The sequence below is a fragment of the Notothenia rossii genome, assembly GCF_949606895.1.
Source record: "Notothenia rossii genome assembly, chromosome: 4".
In the NCBI taxonomy this organism is placed as follows: domain Eukaryota; kingdom Metazoa; phylum Chordata; class Actinopteri; order Perciformes; family Nototheniidae; genus Notothenia; species Notothenia rossii.
In genome coordinates, this window is record NC_136902.1 from 29,010,730 (window position 1) to 29,038,594 (window position 27,865).

The following is a 27,865-nucleotide window of genomic DNA, read 5'->3' on the forward strand; positions in this document are numbered from 1 at the left end:
GGCCCAGCGCTTCGTATGTTTTTCTGTATGTGGCCCTCGGTGAAAAAAGTTTGGACACCCCTGCTTTATATGAATTATACAATGTTTTCTTATTTATTTTCTAATAATATTTGCTAAACCCCAAAAGATAAAATTAGAATGTGCTAAGACAAGACACCTGAGGTTAAAAAGATTATCATAGGCAATGCTTTGCTGCTGAATCTAATAAGGAAACTAGGTCATTCTTTCAAGGGTAAGCATTAATGCTCTCTCATACCTAATCCTCCTGAAAATCAATTTGGATGTTCACAAAAAAGACACATAAAAGTATGCAATTATTCATAGACCACAATTCTTGACCTCTGATAGTTGAACAATTCAATAATTCATAATCCATTAAATTAGAGCCTTTAGACAACCTTCTTTTTTAAATAATATCATAATATTTTCCATTGACAAATTTGCTGCCGCCAGAGGGGATTTCAGCATTTGTATTTCAAGGTTAAAGTGACCGTTTGAAGCCAGGAGAGAGAGAGACACACACACACACACACACACACACACACACACACACACACACACACACACACACACACACACACACACACACACACACACACACACACACACACACACACACACACACACACACACACACACACACACACAAAGACACAAACAGGTACTGTAGTGAAGGAAGTCCTTTAATGGTGAGGAAACAGGCAGAACTGGCAGAAGGAGTTAAGACCCCGCAGACGGTGTTCTGTACGAAAAATGAATTGAAAACAAAATGGGTGGAGGACCGAAAAAGAGAGAGGAAGAAAGGAAGAGAGGGGGTGGCGATGGCGCGGGAAGAGGGTGAGTGAGTTATCAGCCATGCAGGATAGTGGTACACCTCATCTCTAGTTTGGGCGGCGCTTTTGCTTCTTTTTTTCTCAAGATAACAGGCGGTTCACTCCAGATTGTTGCTTTGAGTTTGTTGAGCTATTTGGTGTTGGCGAGATGTGAGCTTGTGGTCAGTACTGCAGGTAGATGTTTAGTCCTGTGTTACGTTCTTATAACAGGATGACGTGTGGAAATTGGCTAAACTGTAACTGTGCAGGCAATACAGTCCTTTATACAGCACATTTCTGTAATTGTATTTAAATATATATAGTCCTGCTAACACTTTTTATACTCTGAACTAGTTCCATTAATTACCGTATTTCCATATTCAGAGACCGTGACACTTCTTTTTGTCTGAAGATTGTCTTGTTTCGTTTAACTTTTTTTACTGAGGCCTGCAGTATATTTGGGGCGCACCAGTCTGCCAGCATTGAAGTGACGAGACTCCAGCAGTTTCTTATATACAGCCCTGGATGTCAGCCATTCACATGGTGTATGCCACCCAGTAGATCACGTTCACCACGGCGAAAGTGAAAGGGAACACGGCCCTGGCGTAGATGTCGATGGTGTCGGCATCAATGGGCTTGCAGACGCATTTGGAACAGCACTTCTTGTCCTCCGTGCTCTCCTCCGTCTGCCGGGATCTTCTCCTCCTGGGCTCGGACTCCTCGCTGCCGCCCTCCCTGGGGATTTCACTGCTGGAGCGCTTGGGCCGCCCGTGGCGGTTGGAAATCATCACGCCCTGGTTCATTCCGGTGACCGACAGGGAAAACAGAACCATGGCCTGTTTGCCGTTCTTCACAATGGACTGTATGGAGGCAAAGAGAGAGAGGCGTGTCAGCACTTTCTGGTGCTTTACAGGCAGTTTTTAATCAATCAGCAGCAAATGTAGTCAAATCCTGCAAAATGGTTGTTTCAACCATCAGTCATCTAGTTTAATAGTAGTCTAGAAAGGAAATACTAAAAGACAAAAAGAGATGGAATGATGTTTTAAAAATGCATGTTTACGCAATTTGAATATTGCACCTTCCACAATTTCTTCATAAAAACTCCCAATAGATCTAACAGTGAAACACTTCTTGATTAAACACCTTGAATGTTTAGCACCATCTGTTTACACTCCTTTCACTTTATTATAGAAATACTTGGGCTTTTTTACATATTACAACATCATCTTTTGGATTTTAGTTTTAATAAAACTTTGACCCATCTACTTTAGATATAATGATAATGAATCAACAATCAAGAACAGCAAAGAACAACTCCTGTCACACAACACATTGGCTAGTATGTGAGTCATTATTAAAGAAACAATGTTCTTTAAAGAGCAACTTGCAGGTTTTTTACTACATTTATGCTTAACCTTGCCTGAAAATTACAATTAAAAAAGTTAATGCAGGATTTGATATGTTTTACAAGACATAAGGGCAGGAATTCAGAGGGAAAGGAGCCGTTTTGAGCTCTGCTACTAAAAACTGCTTTTTTTAACGTCAAACGCTTCATATTACGTCACATGGGGGAGCAACTTTCTCGGACTCCCTCTCTGCCAATGGCCGTTATTTCTTCTAATCCTTGGCTGCTCCTGGTCTCTTGGAAGCATAGCAGGCTCATAATTATAATCATATGCATTCGAATATATATTTTCAACCTCTTCTGTGTCAAAACTAGCATTGTGATCCATGTTTATTCATATGTTAGACCGGCCGCTCTCCCCCATGTTACGTCACACGCGGGAGGTCACGTACGGAGGCTTTTTTATGCGAAAGTAAAAATGTTTTACTAAAACGAGGCCAGATGTCACTGTAGTGTATATTTCTGTATATTTTTTTGAAAATCTAGTGTATTCATCATTTTCCTACACATGTATTCACTGGTGTCTCTAACCTGCAAGTTGCTCTTTAACGTGTTCTTTTTAGGTTGTGGGAGACTGTAGCTGCATTGGTAACTTTTTACAGTCATTGCAGCTGTGCTCACTTTGACAATGCATGCAGGGTCCCCAAACATTTGTAATCACATCACGGTGAGGTTTAATGTGACTCACTTCACTCATCTTTTTCTGTCATACCGTCTTGTGGTATTTCTTTTATTCCATTTGGACATTCAATATACAAAGAGTCAACACATCTGATGGTGTATCTCAGCATGATTTATATCAACCGCAAAACGAACAGACAGTATGATGAGAATCACTATTACTCCCTGAAGGGAAGTCTTCCATTTCCCCATTATGCTCTATAGAGATTGATTGTCGTGCTGAAGGTCAGTGGGATGGATGCACAGGAGTGAGAAGGCCGGCCCAGGTCTATGTATGAAAGGCGCGCTCATCACTCACTACACCCCCCCCCCATACGTTGTTACTTGCTGATGGGAGTACATGATGGGAAATATTTCCTCACCTCGGAGTTTAGCTTGTTGGCCTTCACCTTGGCCTTCTCTTTGAGCCTGTAGTCAGCGTTGTAGTGAGCGAAGGCGTACTCGATGAGTGCCGCGAACACAAACACGTAACAGATCCAGAAGTAGACGTCCAATGCCTTGATGGCCGACGCTCTAGGAAGGGAGGAGCGGGCGCTTACCATCAGGGTGGTCATAGTGAGAACAGTCGTAATCCCTGTGGAAAGATCCAGATTTAAAGTACAGATTAGGATGCTGTTGTTTTTTTGCCATGCTAGCAACACTGCCTAAGTATAGCTGTAGAAAGCCGCTAAAATAGTATCATTAACAGAACACACAGGCTGTGAACAGAGAGACAATATTCTGTCTTCTGCTACATTTCATTATTGATATTCATCATTTTCAAGAGGAAAAATAGATTATGTTCACAATACTAATACCAAACAGAAAGCACTAAGCACTAATGGTTTTTGATGCTTGCAGCCTTGGTGACACTTCTGGCCAGGTATCAATCTCAAATATCCACTTCTACACATAACAAATCAATATCTAATGGGCCTATTGCCATACATATTATTGAGTATATTGTGCTACTTACAGGATTAACTTTTTCCACCTGGGACATTTAATGAGTTTGTGCCATTTTCAGGACATTTACAAAATAACTCTTATCTAAATGTCAGTCTCCAATGAAAATTAGGAAAATAAAGCACTTTTTGAACATTAAATCATTTTAAAAGGTCACAGTAGAAGCAAAAAATAAAAATATTAACCTGAAAATGTACAATCTTTTTAAGTTAACTCTTGTTAAAGAACGGTCTGAAGCTCTGCACGTTTCTACAGATGAATAAACAGCCATTTTGAGGTTCCACTTTTTAAAATGTAATCTTAAACGTAAACTCAATCAAACTAATACCAACCCAAGGACACACGAGCAGGGACTGCTGTTTGGCTGATCCAAAAGGACACCCAGGACATGGCGACCAGCAATATGGATGGCATGTATGACTGTATGATGTAGACACCTCGGTTACGCCTCAGCTCGAAGCGAAGGCTGAGCCTTGGAAACCGTCCAGCTGGGAAGACAGAAAACAGATACTGTGTTTAACGGCTTTCCCGAAGAAGCTTATTATCCATTATGAAAATATCCAATTGTTTTTCACAGTCCAAGGGGCACAGACTAGTTGAAAAACGGCTTCATGCATTCCTTCTATGCATAGAATATAACCACAGAAGTGCTTGAATAAAAATAAAAATCAAGAAGTCTTCTAACACAAGATCCAAGCCAAGTCCAAAACTCAAAATCGTACATTATTCATAGAACATTCCCTCACATGCAGAGGGCTTGCAAACCAGCTCTACGGGAAGGAAAACCTTGAAAAACATGATGGATGCTAACCAGATTTGAAGTTCATCATCTCAGTGACAAACCGATAGTCTGTGATGGTGAACTGGGAGAGCTCTAGTTTGTCCAGGCCGTGGATGTGCTTCTGACTGTCCGACCAGTGGTACACAATGTCCTCTGAGGAGTAGCCATCTAGAAATAAAAAACTGATGTCAAGACATTTTATCTGTCCAAAGGTGCTGAGGGTTGTAGCGGTAATGGAGAAAGCTTGTAACATTGTAACCTTTCATTGGTGTCACTTCACTTTGGCATGAACACGTCAAAAGGAATCCTGAGAGCATAGTTGTTCGTGAATGTGTAAAGGAGGGAAAAGATGTTACCACTTACAGCTTTCCAGGTCCAGCATACACTCCTGTTCATCCATAGGATACTTAGTCAGGTCCATGTCACAGGCCACTGTTGAAGTGATTCTAGGAACAAAACAGCCCAAATAATCAACCTATATTGTTGATTCTTTACAAATCTACTGACCAACATGTATTACTAAGAACTCCTGGTTATCATTCACATGGTTACAACTTGTCAGACCTGGTATCTTTCTAGAGACATCGCCATCCTCTTGTTACCGTAAATAATGAGGAAGAAGAAGTTGTTTAATAAGAGAAAGATACAGAAAGACCCAATACTTTGAGCTGCATTTGATGATTTTCTTTGGCAACTTTGGGAAAGTGAAAATAATCTATAACTACAATTTGGACATATCAAGTAAATTGTGCATATTTAAAAAACAGGAAGTACTAATTGATGTTGCAGAAACAGACAACCATTAACATTCACTTGGAGTCGTGTTGTTGGCCAACTGGCAGATGCAATTCCGATATTCTCCTTTTATCTCCTGTGTTTGGTTTCCACCAACTTCTGAGAAAATATTTGGAAATAAAGCTTACTTTATGTTTGACTATACTAAGGAGCCAGACGCTAACTTTGCCTGCTTCATCATATGCTATTGTTAAGAGCAACAAGAGTGAACGTAAAACTAGAACAAGTTTTAAAATGCCAAAAAGCTCCCAAGAGCTAAGGGGAACTGAATAGGTGGGTGATACATCTTTATGGGTTTGTTTGTTATCCAATCAGATTAGTCTTGCCTTTTGTTGACTGATTTTCGAATCATGTGTTTTGTTCTCATTGGACAGAACATGGTTTGTTAGCTTGCTTGTAATTTGAACTTTCAGCTATAATTCCATTGTAGCCTCATGTTGCTTTTTTAGCATTTCTGAGGCTATCACCAAGATTCTTCTGCATCTGTAGGTTTTGTATCCTGATTTATTGGAGGAAACCAAACAATTATATGCAAGTCATTCATTCAACTCCCCCATATAGCCCAAATTGAATGATCCTTTGTTTCAGAAGCAGAATATGTAACCTCTACTACAACGATTTAACTGTGGGACTGACTGTTAATAAAGCTCTGATCAGAATCAGAAACAGGTTTATTGCCAGGAATTGCTAGGAATTTGACTTGATGTCATGGTACATACATAAAATATAAAAAACAAGACATCTCAACTATAGTATAGTCAACTCATAGTTGACTATTCAGGGTCACCTCTACATTACTCATTACATCCATTGTTGAGATAGAAGTATTGATTATAGCAGCTTATGTTAAAATGTTCACTTGCCAGAAAAACAACAGAAAACTTTTTGTTATTAGCAGTTTTGGGAGGCACTGACAAGCAATGTCATTCTGCCAATAGAGACGGCAGATAAAAATACATAAGGGATATTTGCAAAAGCAGTGACAAAGAGCATATAGTTTGTCATTTCTATCGGAGTGTTTTTATTTTTATAGCCGTCGAATGGTTTTGTTTAAAATGTCATGGATTCTGCAGACATACTGACAGTACCACTTTAGCTTCTGTGAAGATTCACCTTGATCCATTTTACCTTCACCTTTCCATATTCCCCCTCATCCGACGTCTCTTTGTACAGTCACATCAGAACATATCCAACTTTTCTTAAGGCTTCTGAAGTCACCTCAGAGAAGATATTTACTTTCAGATCATGGTATGGATCATGAGGGATTTTCAAACCCAAAAACTGCAAATAAGAAATGCCTTTGCTCTCAAATGTCTAAGGTTTTGACGGCTTTGAAGAAAAATAAAATAAGCAGGGACTTTCCTACATACAAATACAAAGATCCACATCATGGAGTGCTTTCTGCCCCCCTTGTTGTGTTGTCTGACTGTCTGAGTGTGAGAAGCAAAGACAATACTCAGTGTTCTCATACCGGCTGCTGTATAGAATGACTCCATTTGGCTGCAGGCGGATCAGCTTGTTCTCCACAGTGACATCGTGGAACCAAGCAGATTTGGCGTTGACGATGAACGTGTCGGGTAGCCAGAGCTTGTCCACAAATCGACTGTCCAAACCCAGCGTCTTGTTGGTGTGATTGTAGGACAGGCGGTCGTCTTTCCAGCTCTGCCGCAGGTACACGGTCATGGTGTAATCCTGGCATGAACAATACAAATTCAAACACACAGACACAAACATATAGGCTGAGTCATCGGCATCGGAAGACATTCTTTCGTATACTAGTTTCAGTATTAGAAGAAGGAAACTAACTTTACATCAAGAATCTTTTTTAAACAAAATTCTATGCAAATTGTGTGGTTTAAAGTGGACCTATCATGCTATATTCAAATAATATAGTGTAGGACCATACCTATATAAGGCATATTTATACTTTTTATTTTTCAAAATACCAAACAGATCATGCATTTTAGCCATTCGTCATTTCGCTCACTTTAACACTGTCTTTGCACGGGTTGATTCTGTGAGAACAGCACCTACAGGCCTGGCATATGTACAACAGCATCTCCAGCGCTTTCGAACGGCAATCTCCGTGGCTGTCTCCTCCTGATTGGTGGAGTTGGCCCAATAGCCGTAGCGCCACTTCTGTGACGTCATAGAAGTGTTCAAATCTGGATCAGTCTGTATCATATCCGTTGCAGCCCCTTTTTAAGAGATTTGGGTACGGAGGAAAATAGAGAGGGTTTTGTTTTCTGACACTTGGTGAGTTCCCTGGAACACCGGGGACACATATTCATGTATAAAAGACGTACTAAAGTGTATTTTGCATGATAGGTCACCTTTAAAGGTGGCGCTACGGCTATTGGGCCAACTCCACCAATCAGGAGGAGACAGCCACGGACATTGAGGTACGAAAGCGCTGGAGACGCTGTGTAGTACATATGCCAGGCCTGTAGATGGTGCTGTTCTCACAGAATCATTCAGCCAAAGACAGTGTTAAATTGAGCGAAATGAGGAATGACTCAAATGCATAATCTGTTTGGTATTTTGGAAAATAAAAAGTATAAATATGCCTTATATAGGTATGGTACTACACTATATTATTCAAATATAGCATGATAGGTCCACTTTAACATGAGCATTTAGTCATTAAAGGAGTTCTCCAACAATTAAACTTTACAGTTCCATTAAGTTTGTTGACATGTGATTGATGGTTTGAAAAAGTGAATGGTTGAAATTGACGCATCAGAGGTAGAAAAATCCAGACTTTAATGAGTTAAGCTCCAAAAACACAGAATACTAGAGATCCCAAAAGGCATTTTAACTTTAAAGAGTTGACAAAGGTAGTATTGCTCACAACCTGTAAATGATCTTCATGTTTTATTAATATAGGTTGAGTTCCAGTATAATCCTTATCTGTATTTAATTCTTTAATTGTAGACTTTACTCAATCTAATATTAAACTAACACTCAATTCAGTGTATATAAAGTTAAGTGACTGTGTCAAATCTTACTGTAGACCAGCATTTCTTATTTAATTTAGTTATTTTTGAAAGTGTTTTCATAGGAGCGAGTTGTGATTTAGAAGGAGATATGCTATCTCTGACTATTTTTATTTTTTATTAATTAACTAATTTGATCAGTATCCTTTGTTGTGAAGCGCTTCGAGATTTGTCTTAGCAGATGAGAAGCGCTATATAAATTAAATGTATTATTATTATATGCACATTTGCAACTGCTATAACTATTAGTCCTTTGCTCAAATCAAACAGACTGATAATGTCGGAAATAATCTACTCGTTCATAGTAATTAACTTCAATAGGAAGAATTTCATTTCATTTCATTTCAAACCTTTATTTAACCAGATTGGTCCCATTGAGATCATAGATCTCTTTTTCAAGAGAGACCAAAATGTAGATCCTAGTTTAATTTCTACTCTTGTATTCAACCTATTCACATCTTTCTGTGAGAATCCCTGTGATGTGCTTTTCATACACCTTTATTTGAATACTTATAGTTGAATTTTCAACTTCTGAAGCAAGGAAAATATTAACTTGTTTGGAAAAGAATCAGTGTTTCCTCCATAAAACTGGATCCCCCCACTATATTTGGTTCTCACCACAGAATCCCTGAAAGTATGAAATTATCTAACAACTCAGCCAACGTGTCACACACGCTCACTTTGGGTACTTCCAAATCCTCCAGTGGGATAAATCAGGATTATGCAAATAGCGAATCTTTGATCTTTGCCGCAATAGTGAATTTAAGGGATGATAGACAATCTTAGTGTGGAAGGAAGTGTGAAAGTGACTGTATACTCTACCATGTTGGCTTCGGAGATGTGGTCGATGCTAGCCACTTCGATGGCCATGGCCACGTTGACTGGTGGACCTGCGAGGTGGAAAAGTCAGAAAAAGAAAGCAAACCCTATGCCAAGACACAAACACACACACACACACACACACACACACACACACACACACACACACACACACACACACACACACACACACACACACACACACACACACACACACACACACACACACACCTTCTCTGCTCATTCTAAACCCATCGATCCCTTCCAGCTCCATCAACCATCTATTTCCCTCCCACCTACCATCCTCCCACGTCACAAACAATCCTACAGTGCATGGAGATTAAGCATTATCCAGTTTAACCATCCTAAGTGGCACATCACACTATGGGCATTCATAAACAGCGCTGGGTTTTCGTGGACTCACACTTAAGTGAGCTGCTGCCAACATTTGCACACACACACACACACACACACACACACACACACACACACACACACATACACATACACATACACACACACTGTAGCATTTCCACTCAACAGTTTGCCATATGATTAGCATGGAGTGTGTCTCTGTGATCGGATGCTAGAGGGCAGAAACTACAGGGGAGCGCACTGATGCAGAACAGAAAGGCTATTTATACTGAACATTAAGGAATCATACATTACCATTCCCCACCATTCAACACCTTCCCATAACAATTTCTAGCAAATCGTTCTCAATTGGCCATGAACTTGATCAAATGTATATGTGCGGTGATTTACAATGGCACTGTAATTACATGCCAAGGTCACCAGGAGCGAGTTTAGAGGGTGTAACATGTAATATACATATATGTACTATACAAATGTATATGTAGTTAAATAGAACATGTTGCTTTCAACAATCCTACCATAACGATGCTGTTATATTTATGCTAATCTGTCATTAGTTTTGTGTCATAAAGCTTGGAAGAAATAACATGAATATTACACACAATGAGATTCACAGATGTTTTAAGTGCCTTGAAAAAGCACAAGTAGGTTTTTAACTCTGGATTCTGCTACTGATACGGTGGCCAAGAGAGGTCAACATTTTATATATTGTTTGACTTGTTGTGTTTGTTTGGGAGGCATGCCATTTAATAGTTGATTTGGAAAAAAGTATCTGCAAACTGAATTGTTTTAATGTAAATACATGCAATTAATAATAATAATAATATATATATATATATATATATATATATATAATTTAATACAAATAATTGTTAAAAAGCCATAACTTTTACAAATAATTTTGTAAAGTAGAAACCAACCTTCTTGTTTCATAAATATTCCTTTTACCCAAATAAATACATGCACATTTTCGATTGCACAAGAAGGTTGGTTAAAGTAATAAAACATCTATAAAATAACTTCTTTCTTTTGTATGTCTCCCAAAACAATAATGTAAATCAGGAATATTGTTTATAATTTCATAAACAAATTAATTGGCATTTTTACTTCATGTGGAGTCATATTTGTGAATCTTTTCTTATTTTCCGGATGCAAAACATGCCTATGAATCCTTTTTCTATACAGCATATCTGTGTTAGTTTGATATTTACTGTCTAATGACACAAACCATACTAAAGGTCTATAGGATATCTGTTGAATGACGGTAATCTCTCCCAATAACACACATGATTCCTTACTGTTCACAAACAGCTTTCAGCGCATTAAGATGTCACACCAATAGTAATGCAGTCACCACATGATGCTGTGTAATGATGGTCTGTGTGGAGCACTGGGAGACGTGTGGTTCTCCACATTTTCACCTTTTACTCAGCTGAGTTAAGCTGTGAGATTGAGAAATCTATCGCTGTGGTCATTGGATGTTTCACATCTTGCAGCCATTCTTAGCAAAGTCAGTCGGCGGTGCTCATTGTTTGCACCACCCGTCCTTGAGGGGCATCGTCCCACATAATCCGTTAAGCAAAGCATCTCTTAGAATAGATGTGTTTCCAAAGCAGGTATTAACAGGAGGTAAATACGGCTTTGTTCTAACGGGAAAAAATTAACAAAGGCACCTCTCAGGTGAATAGAATTAGAAAAGGAAATGTCCTCGGTGCTGTAGCTTGTAGTGGGGGGATGCTAAGGATGGCTGTAAATGTGAGGGGGTGAAATGCAACCCAACGCCACGAGCAGTAGATCTCATACTCACCTCCTATCCCAGGGCGAAAATTTCTGGCATAGCCCTTCATTAATTCATCCAGATTAGGTAACCAGGATATTTCAATGTCTGAACCTACATAGTCCCCAATGTCACTCAGCATGGCCCTAAAAGAGACACACAGCAAACACAGGAGGCTTCAGCGGTTGTTCGGCCACGCCATGTGTCCACAGGAGAGTCTCAGATACATTCAGGAACAAACACAGGGGAAATAAGCCTTGAAAGGTGAGAGAGTGTTACCTTCTGAAAGAAAAAAGTGTTAGTCACTGTAAATAAACTTTTCCTGCACCTGCATGACCTCATCAGGTAGCACTTTTTGTGAAGCCAATGTCTATAATGAATTAATTATATAGTTATAATATTCACTGTATAATTGTATTTATACCAACGCAGACTTGAACCACTGAGACAGCATGCCTTTCTTTCCATTTAGAGCCATATAACTTATAGCTAAATTGGGCATACATAATCAATCCTCTTATTTTTATGTGTGGTTCTTGACCACCAAACACTTTGCCTAATGTTTTATAAAAGTATCATCATAACACATTGCAAATAATTTTAGAACGACTTAAAAGGTCAAGTGACATACAACTTCATCATTTTTTAAGTAGCAGTGTATTATAGTTCCCATTCTCATAATATAATCTCTTTAAACGCATAATGATCACAATCATTATGCAAAGTAATGTGATTACATCTTACACAATGTAAAATTGTGGATTTCTCAACAAAAGGATCTAAAGAATTGTATATGTATTTTTGAGTTAAAGAAATTGTATAAATTAAGAAAGATGGGACTATATGAAGCAGAATGTGAATAAGTCTATGTACTCTGGTCCTGCATTCTTAAATGTTTTTGATGTCTTTGATGTGATGTCTGTTCTTTATTTGCAGGTCCCATTGTCATTGTTGTTATTGTTATTATCAGGCGCCGCTTTCCACCTTCTTCTCCAGTAGGACTCAGATGAGGGTGTTGCACTTTTCTTTTCCTTATACATGTGATGTTTTGGTGTTATTTTTTGGTGTTTTGTTTCTTTCCGTTTACCGTCAAGTGGGAAATAAGTATTTTTTTGTGTTTCTCTTAGTATCCTAAGATACTGTTATGTTTGGCTGTGAACACATTTTTTATTATGAAGGGCAGACCAACTATTTGTATTTATTTTTGTTTTTTTTAGAAAGGGGCAGCTCACATAAGATTGTATTCTTCTCCCTGCTCCTTTTCGCTCAATGGTGTTTTGGTAGAGTCATGTTTTGTTGGCAATTATTGTACATTTTGTTTTGCGTGCCATGAGCGGGACAAATACAAATGAAATGAAAATGAAATAAGTGGTGATTAGGTGCCGTAAGTTAAGTTATACAATTATATGGCAGAAATATTACAAGCTTATTATAAATCACTGTACGTGATCATACAGTCAGTCAAATGTAATTGAATGACCGAAAGAAAAAAAAAATGATACTTGACCTAATTTAATGCTTTGTAATGTTGAATGAATTCATATTGCCCTAAAAGCATTATGAATATTAGTGCTTAAAACTATAATTAAACAGTGCTAAATGAAGATGCATAATAGACATGGGCTTCAGAGATAGTTTTACCCTTTTTGGCCACTTGGGGGCAGCAGAACCAGCTGTAAACGCAACAAGGACATATTATCACCTTGTAAAGTTGTTAGGACCAACATGTCAAGTGTTAATCTACAAATCCGGTAACATAGACATTTATTGGGAGCTGTGTTCCTGTTCTCTTGATAAATGTAAGTCTGATATTCACTCTCCTTTTGGCTCTCTCCTGGTCTCCATCATCTCTTGAAGGAAATATCTGTCCAAGCTAGCAGCTAACTGATAGCATACAATAGGTTTGTCACTACATAATCCCCTTTTTCACTGTACAACAAAGTCCTTTTATCTGATGGTCATACAGGATATTGGAATAGTGCAGCTTTGAATTTGAGTGTTGTAAAATGTGGTCTGTTAAACATAGGGATCTCCATCTAATTCTAAGGTTTATTGCAAACCTATTCAATCATGATTTTAATTATAGAATTGTGATTGTCCTCAACACAATGTTTCCAGTGATTATATTTCACAAATTATATAATATAAAGTTGAAAGCCATGTGTGGAAATTCAGTTCAAGAAGCTACAATATGTTTACATATTTCTGCCACCTACTATAAATTCAAGTTTTCCTAATTGCTCCAATCCTTTAAATTATTCATTATTGAATTAATTGCATGGAGTCTCTTAAACTTACAACAACACTAAGGGTAAATGTGACCACATTAATATATAAAGAGATAAAAGTGGGATAAAGCTGGCCCTTTTTTCTTTTTCAAGCCACCTCTGTTTTTACTCTGTTTAAATGTCTATTTAGTTAATGTCACTAAGAACTTTATTTTAAAACATTTATGAGTCATTAAATATTATATATGTGCTCCTACACAGTAAAATCCGGAGTGATAATTTAACACTGTACACTCTAAAAACAAATGCCTTGGCTCAACAAAGAAAATCAACGCAACAGTTTGCATCAATGTTTATTCAGTTAAGACAACTTCTCATGAAATTGTCTTAAAGCAACAAAGTTATTTGAGTTAGGGGAGAAGGCTTTTCCTCTACAATCAGAGGTGTTTTTAATTACCACTTACTTAATAATTGGTGGCATAAACACAAGTTTTGAAGTTGATTACTCAAAAGATTAAGTTGTTCCGACTAGTTTTACCACATCATTTAAAAGGAATTTTAAGTTGTATGTACTTAATTACCATCATTGTGAACACACGTTTTTAAGTTGACAACCATTTATAAATTAAGTTGCTCCAAATATATTGTATTCAATAGTTTTTTTCTTAGCTTTTTCATGTTTTTGCCTTTTAAAGAAAGAAATTAATTGATTCCACAACAAAAATATTAGGCAATTCACTTTTTATTTTGAACTGCAGTTGTTTATTTAAACACATGATGTTTCAATCAGGAGAGAATTCATTTAGTTTGAACATTTATTGACACATGCGATATGATAAGGTGCATGAACACCTGAAATCACAGCTGACTGCAGGAGAGAGGAGATCCATTTTATAGTTTGGCTGCAGCACGTTGATTGGCTGCTGGAGAACGAGGTGAAATGTAATAGGTTAAAGAGAACGCCTGTGATGAGCTGATTATATGCAGCTGTGGAGTGAATGTATACACCCAGGTTGCGTTTGAATAGTCCATTTAGCTTAGGAACCTTCCTAACCGAGTGAAATGACCCGGAAGTCCCTCAATGGCAGACATGATAAGTGCCGTTCGAATTCTCTAGAATGACAGGAAAGGAGGTTTCAAACTTCCTTTATAACCTTATTTAGCTTAGGAACCACTGGACCTCCCTAACCGAAAGGAGAGGAGAAAATGCTGCCCCACAATGCCTTGCGGCCGCAGCATTTGACGTCACACAACAGTCGGCCGTTCACGGACACAAACGATTATGACGGAGAAATGATATCATGAAAGTTACGGTGCTTATTAAGCATTTTAAAACGTATGTGGTAAGTTGCCAAAGTGCTTTGTTTTGCACATTCATCAGTATTATAATCAAAAAGAGAAATATGAACGTTAGTTTTTACTGAAATGATCAAATAAAGTCAACATTTCACTGAGCTGTGTGGGGTTTGTTCAACTTTTAAAAGATGTTTGAATGGTGATATACACAGTGATAGGTGTTAAGGACTAACGTTTATAATAAATACATTTGTATTGATTTTAAGATATTTTCATAGTTCATACAATCATATTTATTGGGATCATTTGTATTAATGTGGACCGGAGGGAGAGGGTGACAAGCATAAGTTTCACTTTCATTTTTTATTTCAATTCCAATTTTGGTCATGAAGAATATGTTTCTCTGTTGTTCATAAAGCATAAAGCAACAGCATCAGAGCACGGTGCATAGTCTCCAGATGAGTTCGTCGTTCTTATTAAACATCGATGTTATGGTCCGTTGTATAGAAAACTCTAATTTCCATAGTTTCCCCACAGCAGCAGACGCACACAATGACGTCCACTGGCGCATCATAAACACGTCAGATAGTGAATGTGCATTCGGATTCTCTAAAGTACCGCAGTCTCTTCTCCTAAGTCCTTTTGAATTCTCCTTTCCACTATCCCTTAACCCCGTGACGTTTCACTCCTAGGTCAAGGAATAGGAGATAGGGTTAGAACTTAGGAGCTGATTTTTAAACTATCCGAACGCAACCCCAGTCTTCCTGAAAGAACTTGCGTTGAGCTTCATTTAAATATTGAAAAAAAAGATAAATAACACATTTAAATTGCCCCACCAATAATAAATAAACACATTAGCCATATTACCATGGGAAATGGGGACACAGCAAATAAATGCTGCCATCACAACGAAGTTCGAGGCCTTTGCATATTTAAAACCAGTGCCAAATATGTAAAATCTGTAAAGGTTTTGTAAAACTACAGTAACAAACTCAATGGCCACCAATCTGCAGATCACACACATCAATTGTACAAAAGATGTGACAAAGATGTTTACACTGCCGACAGTCATTATTTGAAACAGTATGAACACATTTAACGCAGAATGCTTACTCATTCATTTGTTTCCCTCGACCACGATGGTTGCCATCGTATGGTCAGATCCTGGGGTGGACCGGGATCTGATGTACATCACTGATGTAGGCGATATTCATGTCCTTTTGAAGCACATTAAATAATAGCTTAGCGCATAAGAGATAATGAATTAGGTAACTGCATACTTTTTAAACTGTCACTCTTAGCGAATTCAGAGCCATTATTACCAGCTGCTAAAGCAACGCTGGTTTTGTTTTCACCTGTTGAGTCTGCATGTGTGTGTCATCATGGCAATGTGGTCCTGAAGACACACAGAGGTGCTTTTGAGTACTTTGCCTAGTGTTTAAAAGCATGTGGACAGATTTTGTCAATCACAACGGTGCAAGTTTTTAGTGTATCTTCTCATCTTTTTTGCAGGTTCAATACAATATTTGAACTGGTTAAGTGAAGAGCAGAAGACACTTTTCAAATTGTACACAATCCTTTTCCCATGCCATTGCAGTCAACACCTATCCATGCTGAACGTTGCTAAGATATTATTGATTGGGGTGTGGCCAAAAGTGCAATATGCTTCAAAATGTAACTGACAGAGAGCAGTGCCTTTGTCCTGTGTTTTTACACTGGGCCCATGGATTATATTTTATTTCAAGATTTTTAATTACGTCGCAAAACTCCTTGAAAAGGTCCTCTTCCTTTTCTCCAAGGTACACGACAAGGCAGCGTATGGCTATAGTTCTCTACGTACTTCAATTGTATTGTGCTATTTTTGAAAAAGGAAAAAAAGAGAAATTACCTAAATTAATATATTCTGAATGGGTGACTGCCAACTTGCATTTCAATGACAACTCTAAATAACGATCCTACCTCAAGAAGCATGTCCTTGATCTGCTTCACCGAGATTCATTTTTAATAAAAAGCGATATCACAATAGTAACCAAAGTATTTTTACTTTCACAGTAGACTCTACTACTTTGTACCCTCTCACAGAACTATTCATAGTTCAAAGGCTGCTAATTTTGGTCAAACAGCAATTTGCCTATACAGTGCAACTCCAAGGCTATCTACTGTATTTGAATGACAAAAGATGACACTCACCTTAAAATGTCCTTTTTATATTTCTATTTGTCTTAACTGTCAAAACTTGTCCAGGCATGTTAAGTGGGAGTGGACTTGAAATCCTTAACTCAAGGTGTAGAACAGTTAAGTTATCAAGCCAATTGCATTACTTACTCCAACTTGAATTTTGTTGTATGTCAATTAACGCAGAAATCAGAGTTCAAATTACACACAATATTAAGTTGATGTAATTACCAACATTATTACGTCAACACAACTTATAAATTTATGTTTGCAACTTAAAATGTTTATCTAAATCAATTAACTCACATTTTTATCTTGCAACCATGCATTTAATTAAGTGGAGGTGAAAGGTCGCCTGAATTCATTTTTAGAGTGTAGATAAGGACCATATGTTCACTGGCTCTTAGTGTTAAAATGGACTCTTTAAGTGTGTTAATCCCTCCCTTTAAGTGTTAATTTAACACTTAAAGAGTACATTTTAACACTGAGCCAGTGAACATATGGTCCTTATCTTAAATTAACACTCCAGATTTTACTGTGTACATGTACATAAATCCAATGAAGAATTTAACTTTTTTCAGCCTGAACATGAACAAATTATGTGATAATTTCATAATACATTTCCAGCCATTAGCTGCATCCTTTAAATTACCTATACTAGCATGCAAAATCCACATTGGATAAAGCCTGGTTGGCATTGATACTTATATTCTTTTCTCCAGGGTGCATTTGTCTTATGGAGGCCAAACTGATTCTCCCAGTGTGAGACTGAACTGAACATTATGCTGTGCCCCCAGTACCTTTTTATTTTAATGCGGGAACATTTTTAACTAACCCTTTAGTTAGATAGATTTTCTGAAATGTGATGTTTAAATATACAAATTAGGCATGTGAATTTGCTATATTGCATATATTTCCAGGACAGAAATGGGGGTATTTGATTTGTTTAAGGAACAGGCTCAATATAATTCCATTTGGTTGACATATTAGTATCAAAGATCTTTACAGAGGAAATAACATGTATAAATATGTCTTTGTATCAATCCTTAAATCAGAAAATTCTGAAAACAGCTTAAAAACAATCTATTTCTGCCATTTAAAGAATATATAATCAGGGTATGAGTTATATATAACAACACCACTCTCTGAACATATCTAGAAAATAGAAAGGAATGAAACTGGAGAGACTGGTGCTGAACTGGATATATGAAAAAGATAAAACTATCTTTGAGAAAAAATATATATGGTACAATCCATACATTTTAAAAGACACAACAGATGGGTAAATTGAACTAATTGAACTTGTGTCCTTGCTCCTTGGGCAAAACACTTCACCCGAACTTGCTCCTGTGGGTATTGTCCACATTAGATGACCATTAGATGTATGTATGATCTGTATGTGTAATGTGTATTTGTAAAGCACTTTGAGAGTCATTGATAAAGTGCTATAATAAATATAATAATTATTATTATTATTATTATAATGCACCATGAAACTTCCCCATTTCATCACTTACATTCAGACGGCTTATGTTTTAAATGTGCAAATGAAGCATAAACTAATTTAGGATAAAATAAAAAGTCCCACATAGACAGTTACTTTATTGAACCATAAGTGTGTATATTGTGGATGTGTCTGAAATAAAACATGTTATTAGAGAAAAAAGCCCCTTTAAAACTCTTAAAATTGACCAAAATATCAAAAACATGTCCTGTAGTTTCCCACATTAAAAACAAGTCTGATAGACTACATTTCCACATTTATTAAGTCTTTGAGTGAGCAGCTTATTACATAACCGTCTCTAGTTTTGGACCATCACACCTCAATTCAAGCAGTAGGCTTTCCTCTTTCCTCTAACCTCACACGAGGGAAATAAAAGTGAAATAAAAAAAAGATTGCCTCATATAATAAAACTCCCCAGAGGCCCTGGGGGACTGCTAAAGGGCCCGGAGCCCAGACTGACAGACACTGGCACTGTGTGGGATATAAAAGCAGCCCATCTCAGATACCACCAGGTGGCAGTTTTGCATTCTGAAAAAGAGCCCGTAAACAGATGACATGCAGATAGACACCATGCTGGTGTGTAGCACAGTGTGGACCTTTCTGTATGTGTTTTTAAATTGGGTCAGAGAACAAAGAGCTGACTTTAAAAAAAATGTTATAAAATGAAAGGTTTCACTGACATTTAGAGTCACAAAGGCTGGTGGTGACATTGACGTGGAAATATGGGGGCCTTGATCGAACGCGTGATAATTGAACACAAATGAAAAGCCTTTCAGTGGCCTTTGAAATAAGCCTGACATTTTGAGAAAGTCCACTTCCTAGAGAGCGACGCATTACATCCACAGCAACGGAAAACTGACCTCCACAGCAAAACATGAAACAATAATCTGCTATACAAATGGTTGCAAAAACAAACCCAGGCAAACATTTTATTTCTGCCATGTCATTAACATTTTCCTCGCTAATCCATTTTGCAGGCAGATGTATTTTTAGTATGGCAATCACTGTCGTGTGTGAAATAAATGGGAGCACCGAGTGAATTAATTAATCACTGTGTGACTACTGGATTTCTGCACTAATTGGTACTTTCTAAATATGGAAATAGTGAGCTTTCCTTCCAAAAAGTGTGTTAACACACCAAGGTCAAACAGGCCTTTTGCAAGACAAATCCTACAGTATTGGTTGATTTATGTAACTTCATGTTCATTTGTAGGCGCTTGCTGTATCATGTTTCCATGGTGATCGAGTCAGCTTTGATTTAAAAGTATTTTTTTTAGGTGTATCACAAATCTTTCCTTTTTTATCTTTTAAAAGCCTGTCTTCAAATTTTTCCAATATGACATGTATTAAAGGTGGGGTAGGTAATTTTGGAGAAACCAGCTCGAGTGCGCTAGAATTTGAAAATACACAGCCGGAAGAAATCTGCTGCTTCCTTACAGAGCCCCTCCTCCAACACACACGAACGCGCACATGACCAATGAGGGCACAAGATAAGTTTGTGCACAGATGGAAGGCTGACAGGCAGGTAGGCCATCCAGTTATTTTAGTCGGGCCGGCTAAAATGATTGGTCGTGCTTTTTACAGTACTACGGCTTCCACAGATGACATTTTTTAATTGATTTTTTGTCAAAGCACTTAAGATATTCATTGCTATCGGGATGTTAAGAGCATTCCATGGAATATAACAAAAAGTGTATCTCGAGCCGGTTTCTCAAACTTACCTACCCCACCTTTAATAGCTACCGATTACAGAAATATAAATTTATTTGTCTTTATGTCACAGAGAGAAGCATAACAGCTTTTTGGTTGGATTGATTTAGATTTTCTGATGCAATCTGATATGCTTTGCTAATATATAATCTACATTTTATTTGAAACACATTAGAAGTGGGTCACTTTAGAAGATTTTCTAAAAGACTTGAATGTGTACGTTTCTATCGACTTAATAAATCTTGAATATTTGTAAATCAATAATTGCTTCTAACTAGCAAATTGGACATTTAGTTAAAATGTAAAACATATTAATTCATTAAATATAGCCATTTAAAGATGTTATCTGACTCCAGAAATAAATAGATTTTGAGAAAGATTTTTCAACCTTTCTTTTTAGCATTTTTAAGGCAAAAAGAAGCCTAAAGGAAACACATGCAGCTCGCTGGGGGTAGACAAAATGTTCCTGTTTGCTGCTAAAAACACATACAAAGGGTGTCTGTGGAGATTTACAAAACATTTGCACCTCTCTATTTCCTCACCCCTCCATCCATGACAAACAGTGGAGTGTGTGTTATTTCCCGACGCGCCGTTTGCTTTTGTAATCCACTTTCATTAAACGTCCCTCCGGAGGCCTGGATCTGCAGCCGTCTGTTTATGAGCTAACATTAAACAGATGGGGAGAGGAGGCAGAGGAGAGAAAAGGAGCAGCAGCCTCTCTCAAATTGATGGCGTCTCTTTTGTGAACGTAATGTGCAGCGTGCACTAACAAGCTAAATTAGTTTTATAAACTGACACTGCTAGTTACCTGAGAGCCTGTCCCCTGATCCTCACTGTGTCATTTGTTTTATTGCCATTGATGTGAGGTGAGCAGCATTGCAAAACCCTTTTGTAAAAATCATAATAAAGGATAAATGTGTGTGCTGCCATAACTGACATAGAAATGACTAATAGATTGCTTTTCATTCGGCAAGCACGTCATTTTTATGGATTACATTAGTACTCTAGTGTTTGACATATTCGTCATTTAAATATGGAGTCCAACAAGTGACAATATTTTTGCTTTTTTTAAATAACATTTGATTCCTATAATGTATCTTTAACGTTATATTTCTATTCAATTGTTTATTCCTAGAGTTGTTCATCAAAGCACACGTTTCAGGACACAAGAGTCACCGTAATGCTTAACAGGCTAGGTTATATCTGTTATCACTACACATGCATATTTTCCCAACACCCTTGTCACTATGAAGTACGCAGCAAAAAAAGACAATATGGGGTTACAAAATGGATATTTATTTCTGCCATTGAAAAAAAGGAATAGGAAAAAGTTACGTTTAAAAAATGTGTGTTTGTCGAAACTCCTCACATTTAAGGTGATTCTCAAGTAACTAACTTTTATTGCTTATTACCGCACATTTATTTGCCAAATACATTTTAGAATAACATAGTTACAAGTGGAATACATTTATTAAAGTGATTGTGGTGGTTGGTGGATGTAAGAGTGCACAGGACTTGGATTTGGAAAGAATTCGAAAGATTAATAGCGATGTGAAATAGTCGCAGTTATCAACACGTGGTTAACATTGTAAAATTGAAACAAAACTACGAGGTTAGGTTTACGCAACAAAATAACATGATATTTACCAAACGTTTTAGGTTAAAATAACAACATTTGTTGCGTAACTTAATGTTGAGGTAAGTTAAGTGTGTTACATGAATCACCGGGACACGCAAGACTAACAGCGGTGTGATTTTTATACATCCATCCCAACCTTTCCCTACGCGGACTATAGTCTTTATAACGTCGCCTGACTTACACCTTTGCTCCCGTCACAATTAATACGGCCACTAGAGGTTGCTGTCTGTCAATAAACTTTAGTAGTAAGATATCTTGCACGAAGAGCCTACAGATAAGGCAATATGGTAAATTGGCAGGGGGGGTTCTCCCTGCCCCACTCCTAGGTCAACAAACCAAGCAGCCCTTTAGGGGAAATATTTACAATAAAGCAAGTTTCTATTTATCATTTCTCTTTATCAATTTGAAATGCTACAGATCTAATGTTCAAGTCAGTCTCCTGCAAGGTAATTTTACCAGAAAAAAAGAACTTCCTGAAATTTGAATTATTACATGTCTTCTTCAGTCACAGAGGACATGAAAGGTGCTCAGCTGTGTTTGGTTAATTGTGAAGCTCTATTCTCAATCTCAACATCATAAAACAATATGTTTTTGAGGTATTTAATTTAATAATCAAGTTATTTAATCAACTGAAAATAAGTGACTCTGAGCTCATGTGATAAATTCTTACTATTCATTTTCATCCTTTTTATGCAAGACAGAACATACAATATTCTAGACTCAAAAATGTTATCTAGAATGCATTTAATGTTGGAATTAGCGTATAAGATATCTCTCAAGCTTTACATTTTGGAGTGAATTCACCCCAAAGTGCTTTCAAAGAATTCTGGTTGCTACTCACTTTATACTGTATGAGAGTCAAAATGAAGGTTTTCTCAAAATTGTATATCTCCAATATGCCTTTGAGATCTCTGTCAGATTACCATCCTGGAGAAGTGTCTTCAAATGAAAAATAAGTAATAAAAAACAAAACCAAATTCAAAATATTTTATAATCAGAATTTGAATGTCTATACACAAGCAACAAATTGCTCACAGAATAATGGAATAGAGTATTTTCTTTAGTGTTTTATACAGTATGCTGGATCACCTCAAATGGAGTAGGAGGCTTTACTGTAAGTGGAAGGAATGAAGTGTCCCTGCTGCAGGAGCAGAGCTTATAGAGCCGCCCGGCGCTGCCAGAGGAACATGATCAAATCAAGTTGTTATTGGGAAATGTACTCCCCGGACAGTAGGAGGGATTTAACTGCTGACTCAGCCTTGATTGGTCAGGATCACTGTGTCACTCGAGTTCAGGGTTAAGGACAAGTGTGACTAACCAGAAAGATCATGGAATGTTGGGGATTAAATGCTGCTGCAACATATATTGCTTCCATGTTTGGGCAAAACACACTCTAAAATCTTCCCCATGTCTTTCTGAAAAGCTAAAAACGCATTTGGTGTAACATAAATGAGTATCTCTTGTTGGACTGGATGATAAAATAGGCTGATAATGTTAGCATTCAACAACTACAGCTCTTATGCAGGGCTCCCATTGACCCCAATTCCTCCCACTCTCTATGTACTGTGTATGCATTCTGTTTCTTACCCACAGCGCACTACGCATGATACATTCCTAGCTTCATTTCAATTTTACTATATTTTGCCTGGAGCCTCAGAAAACAACCACCTTTTGTGGAATGTGTACCCTGCCTCACTTTTTTTTGTGAAATAGATTCTGGAAATTGTACAAATACATATTATTTAGAAATATGCCACATATTAATACTTCTAATGCTACAGGAGGTGTTAGCTCACCTAAGTAGTCAACATAAATGGATATTTTTGTTGTACTGTTCTGCTGTCAGGAATAAGTTATACATTTTGCAACGGAGTAGTTGTAAGAAATTAGGGTTAGGGTTTGTTTTAACTTATTTGACAACTAGGCCTTTTTCGCAACTTAAGATTTGAAATCCAATAGCAGCATAGGTGTTTTAGTGACATTTAAAATCACTGCACCGTATGGAACAAAGCAGTAACATCATTAGTTCTTTAGTGCAAAACATACTGAACAGTCTGCGGCAACACTTTTTTGCGATTGAATGGCAAGGCTGACGTTATTTTTTAAATGTTTGTGTATATAACCAACATAGCCAAGCATGTTCCGACTGAAGCTCATCAAGACATACATTGTTTTTTAAAGACGTTAAGTAATTCCCTAGTAAACTGGGCGCTGGACCACATGCAGTGACAATGCTTACATGCACACTACTATTATAAATATTACAGTAAACCAAATGTTACTGGTGATGTGAACTGTATAATCTGTTTGGATATTTCCAATCGTGCCTGATTTTCGAATGAAGACATGTGGGATATGCAAATGACTATTATTCAGGTTTTAGGAGTGTTCTTTGAACATGGATACAGAGCATTCAGAATATGGGAAGTTGTTTTTTTAACCACAGTTTGCTACTTTTAATATATGTGACACTGATCCAGACTCATTTGTAACGATTGGTTTTATTTGCAGGGGTTGCACGTGAACGGCCAGCAAAGTCATGTTATTGGTTTGCAGATTTCAGAGACTGGGTTGGTCACTTGTAAAATTCTGTATTGACATTCAAATCAGTCCTTTTTGCGATTATAGCATTTTTCCAAAAGGGAAAATCAGGAGATGCTGATGTATTTTGGGTGTTTGGACCATTCTTTAAATTATGCATATATCTCATTCCAAATAAGAGCCTCAAGTTAGGTTTGAAAATAGTTTTCATCACTTAAACCACCTTGCCTGTTTACGGTCATGTCTGTGCGACAGACTCAAACCGCCTAACCAGCAGTTTGCAAGGCTGGTGTGCAAACGCATGACCCCCGCCAAAAAAATAACATTTCTAATCGGAGGCGGAACTAAAGATTTGTAACATCCTTTTATAAACCTTTTAAAAGTTATTAAAGGCTGTGATATACCAACTTTTTTTGGGAATTGCACAAATATGGCAATGCATAGAAGGTGGCAGTATGAAATAGGGGACCCGACAGTGAAAAACTTGTAAACAACTCAAGGGAAATGTGTCTTTTTCGGATAAAGCCGAAAAACTGAATTGAAGTGAACCGGCTGTGAATTGTGGGTTTTTGGTTATTTCATTGGATTTGTCGACAATTGGAAACATATAGAACATGCCCATCCTTGTTGTTTGATATTTGTTGATGGTATTTTTTTTATCATTGACCCAAAAGCCAATCAAAACAAAAACTGCCACCAAAAATCCTTAGACCCTTATTATTATTATACTAACTTAGGTGAAGAAAACCAATGATATTCTTCTTTATTTTTGGGAACGTTTGTAGCTAAGAACATTTCAATCTGTGTACGATGTGTTGGTATGTTCTATATCCCTCACACTCGTCTGTGTTGTTTTCTACTTGTCCTCTACTAGGTTACAGTATTTTTAAGCCCTTGTCCTACTGCAGATATTACACAATCAATTTGCAGATTGTGTGTGTGGAAGCGAAGGGTAAGTGACACTTCAGCATGGAAAAAAAAAAAGCTGCAAGATTTACACCACACCAAAAGTAGCAAGATAACTTAGGCACATTTGTTTGTGAAATGCAGAAATTAGGTGCTATAAAAAAAAAGGAAGAACTGGAGTTATTTTGTTTCGGAGAGCGGGCAAGGAAGCAGTTAGCAACTTTCAACCAACAGAGGCAAACAGCAGGGGGTGTGTGTGTGTGTGTGTGTGTGTGTGTGTGTGTGTGTGTGTGTGTGTGTGTGTGTGTGTGTGTGTGTGTGTGTGTGTGTGTGTGTGTGTGTGTGTGTGTGTGTGTGTGTGTGTGTGTGTGTGTGTGTGTGTGTGTGTGTGTGTGTGTGTGTGTGAGAGAGAACATGACTCTGAGGGAGAGAGCTGACACATGATGAGGTGCAAGAAAAAGCCTTCATTCTGCATTGTACTGGCAACAAAGTAATAATAGTAATAATACCAGCCGTGACTAGAGGCAGGGAAATCCAATTACTATAGCTATTACTCCCTCCGCTGGTGGACAGCCAAGAGGGACAATAGAAGTGATTTGCTCCAACTTTACCCAAAGCTTCAGCATCTTAGCCCTTCCACCTTTTCAGTGGAGACACTTGCCAGAATATGGGCTTAGGGGAAATTTGGGCTCAGCAGTGGATGCTGGCTATCCTAACAATTGAAGCTCATGAACAAAAGGGCATTTCCAGTGTAGGCCTCTGTTGAAAACATATATTAAAGGACTAAAATAGTCTGGCTTAGATGCACCTGCTCTACGCAGCTGAGACAAGCAAGGCTGTGTACGAAGGTAATGCATAATACTGACAGCCAGAGGTCATGGTTGGATTACATTAAGATGTGACACTTTAAGGTTTTCTTAGAAACCAAATGGAAGTGAATCTCACCACACTTTCGGTTTACAGTTGAATGTGATCGATTCATTTTTAAAGACTAATTTTAGCACCAAACAGGAGGTGGAGTGTGATGGCAGCGGCTTCTGTGTTGTTTATAGCAGAAGGGTTGCTCTTTCTAAGTAAGCATCCACAGTTAGGCCCAATTTATATGATTTGACCCTGATCGAACAGGACTCGTAGGTGACAAAAATGCACCCACTCACCTCACCTTGCATTCATCTCCAGTAATAAAAACACAAAAAAATCACCTCTTTCTATGCATATGCATTATGCAAATAGTTTCACCATGTGCCCGGAGGTTAAGCAGAGGAGAAGCAGACAGCAGGTGGAAAAGTATACAAGGTTAAAGCCACGTATATCAACTGTACTAAGCTGTAATCTTACTGTACATTACTATTAGTAAAATAAGTCGTGGGAAGCAGTGAGGATATCAATAGATAGCTCTATTTATATGTGTATTATTTATTATAAAGGTGATTTTGGTTTTGTATTGTCCCGTGATGTACAGCAGATTTGGTTAATTTAATGATGTTACCGATATGTTATTCTGATCAGGCTAAGTTTAAGGTAGGCTATATCCAACTTATTTCCTTTTTTTTGGGATCGCTCCACTTACGCACGACATAATAGGACAGCTGCAAGAAGTGAAAAAGCAAAAGGTGATCTCACCAGGTGAAAAGATCCCCTCCAACGAATAGCACAGCAATAGTCGCCAGCAGGAAAGTTGGGATCTCCATTGCGCAAGCTTTGTGATAAATAATTCAGGGGGTAACAAAATTAAAACTTTCCCGGAATAGAAATCGTCGAGAGAGAAAAAGCCACAGTTTTATTTTAGCGCGCTCTCCTCGTGATCCGGCGCAGCAGATAAGAAAGTAAAGTGTTGTGCTGATGCTGCTGAAGTTGATGATGAAGATGACCCCATCTTGATGCTCCACAGAATTCCTCCGCGTCCGGTAGCGCACAGGAGCAGAGCGCACCGAGGGAGAGGAGAGGATACCCGGGCAGACCGCAACAACCAGCCGATCCAACGCTTCCGCTACCGTCTGTCCTCCAGCAGAGAGAGAGGGAGAGATGGAGAGAGAGAGTGTGCGAGAGAGAGATGGAGAGAAAGAGAGAGAGACTAATCTTTCAATTCCCTCCGATGCTTGGCCTCAGATTCAATCTGGACAGAGAGGCGGCTGATGTCATCATGAATATAGGACTTCCGTTTATTATGCAATGTTTGACACGTTTGGTCGAATGCATTAACATGTCTGAAATAATGTCGTATTTCACTCTGGTGGAAACAGGAACAAGTGGGTTACCCAGAAGTCTTGAAGTTCCTGGGGGACTTTCCCATATATTAAAGAAGGTTAACATGGGGTGTTTTCACTTGGCCCTTTCAAGTCAATTTTATGTATTTTAAATAATGTATTTTGTCTTCGATACGGAAGTTGGTGAGTTTCCAATTTCCAATGGGACCCTGGAACCACCCACAGCTGATAATTTTGGACAGCAACACAAGGAGAAACTACTTAGAAGTAAAG

The 27,865-nt window shown here is 37.9% G+C and overlaps 1 protein-coding gene across 1 annotated transcript; it reads right to left on the reverse strand.

Annotated features, from left to right (window-relative positions):
• Positions 1-665: 665 nt before the first annotated feature.
• gabrd (gamma-aminobutyric acid type A receptor subunit delta) lies at positions 666-27,421 on the reverse strand. Its single transcript, XM_079679054.1, has 9 exons — positions 27,009-27,421; positions 11,417-11,532; positions 9,238-9,305; positions 6,891-7,111; positions 4,988-5,070; positions 4,655-4,792; positions 4,176-4,331; positions 3,261-3,472; positions 666-1,672 (listed from the first exon to the last, which is right to left on the reverse strand). The coding sequence occupies exons 1-9, from the start codon at positions 27,074-27,076 to the stop codon at positions 1,349-1,351; spliced, it is 1,386 nt and encodes a 461-aa protein (XP_079535180.1). The 5' UTR covers positions 27,077-27,421; the 3' UTR covers positions 666-1,348.
• Between the last annotated feature and the right edge of the window lie 444 nt (positions 27,422-27,865).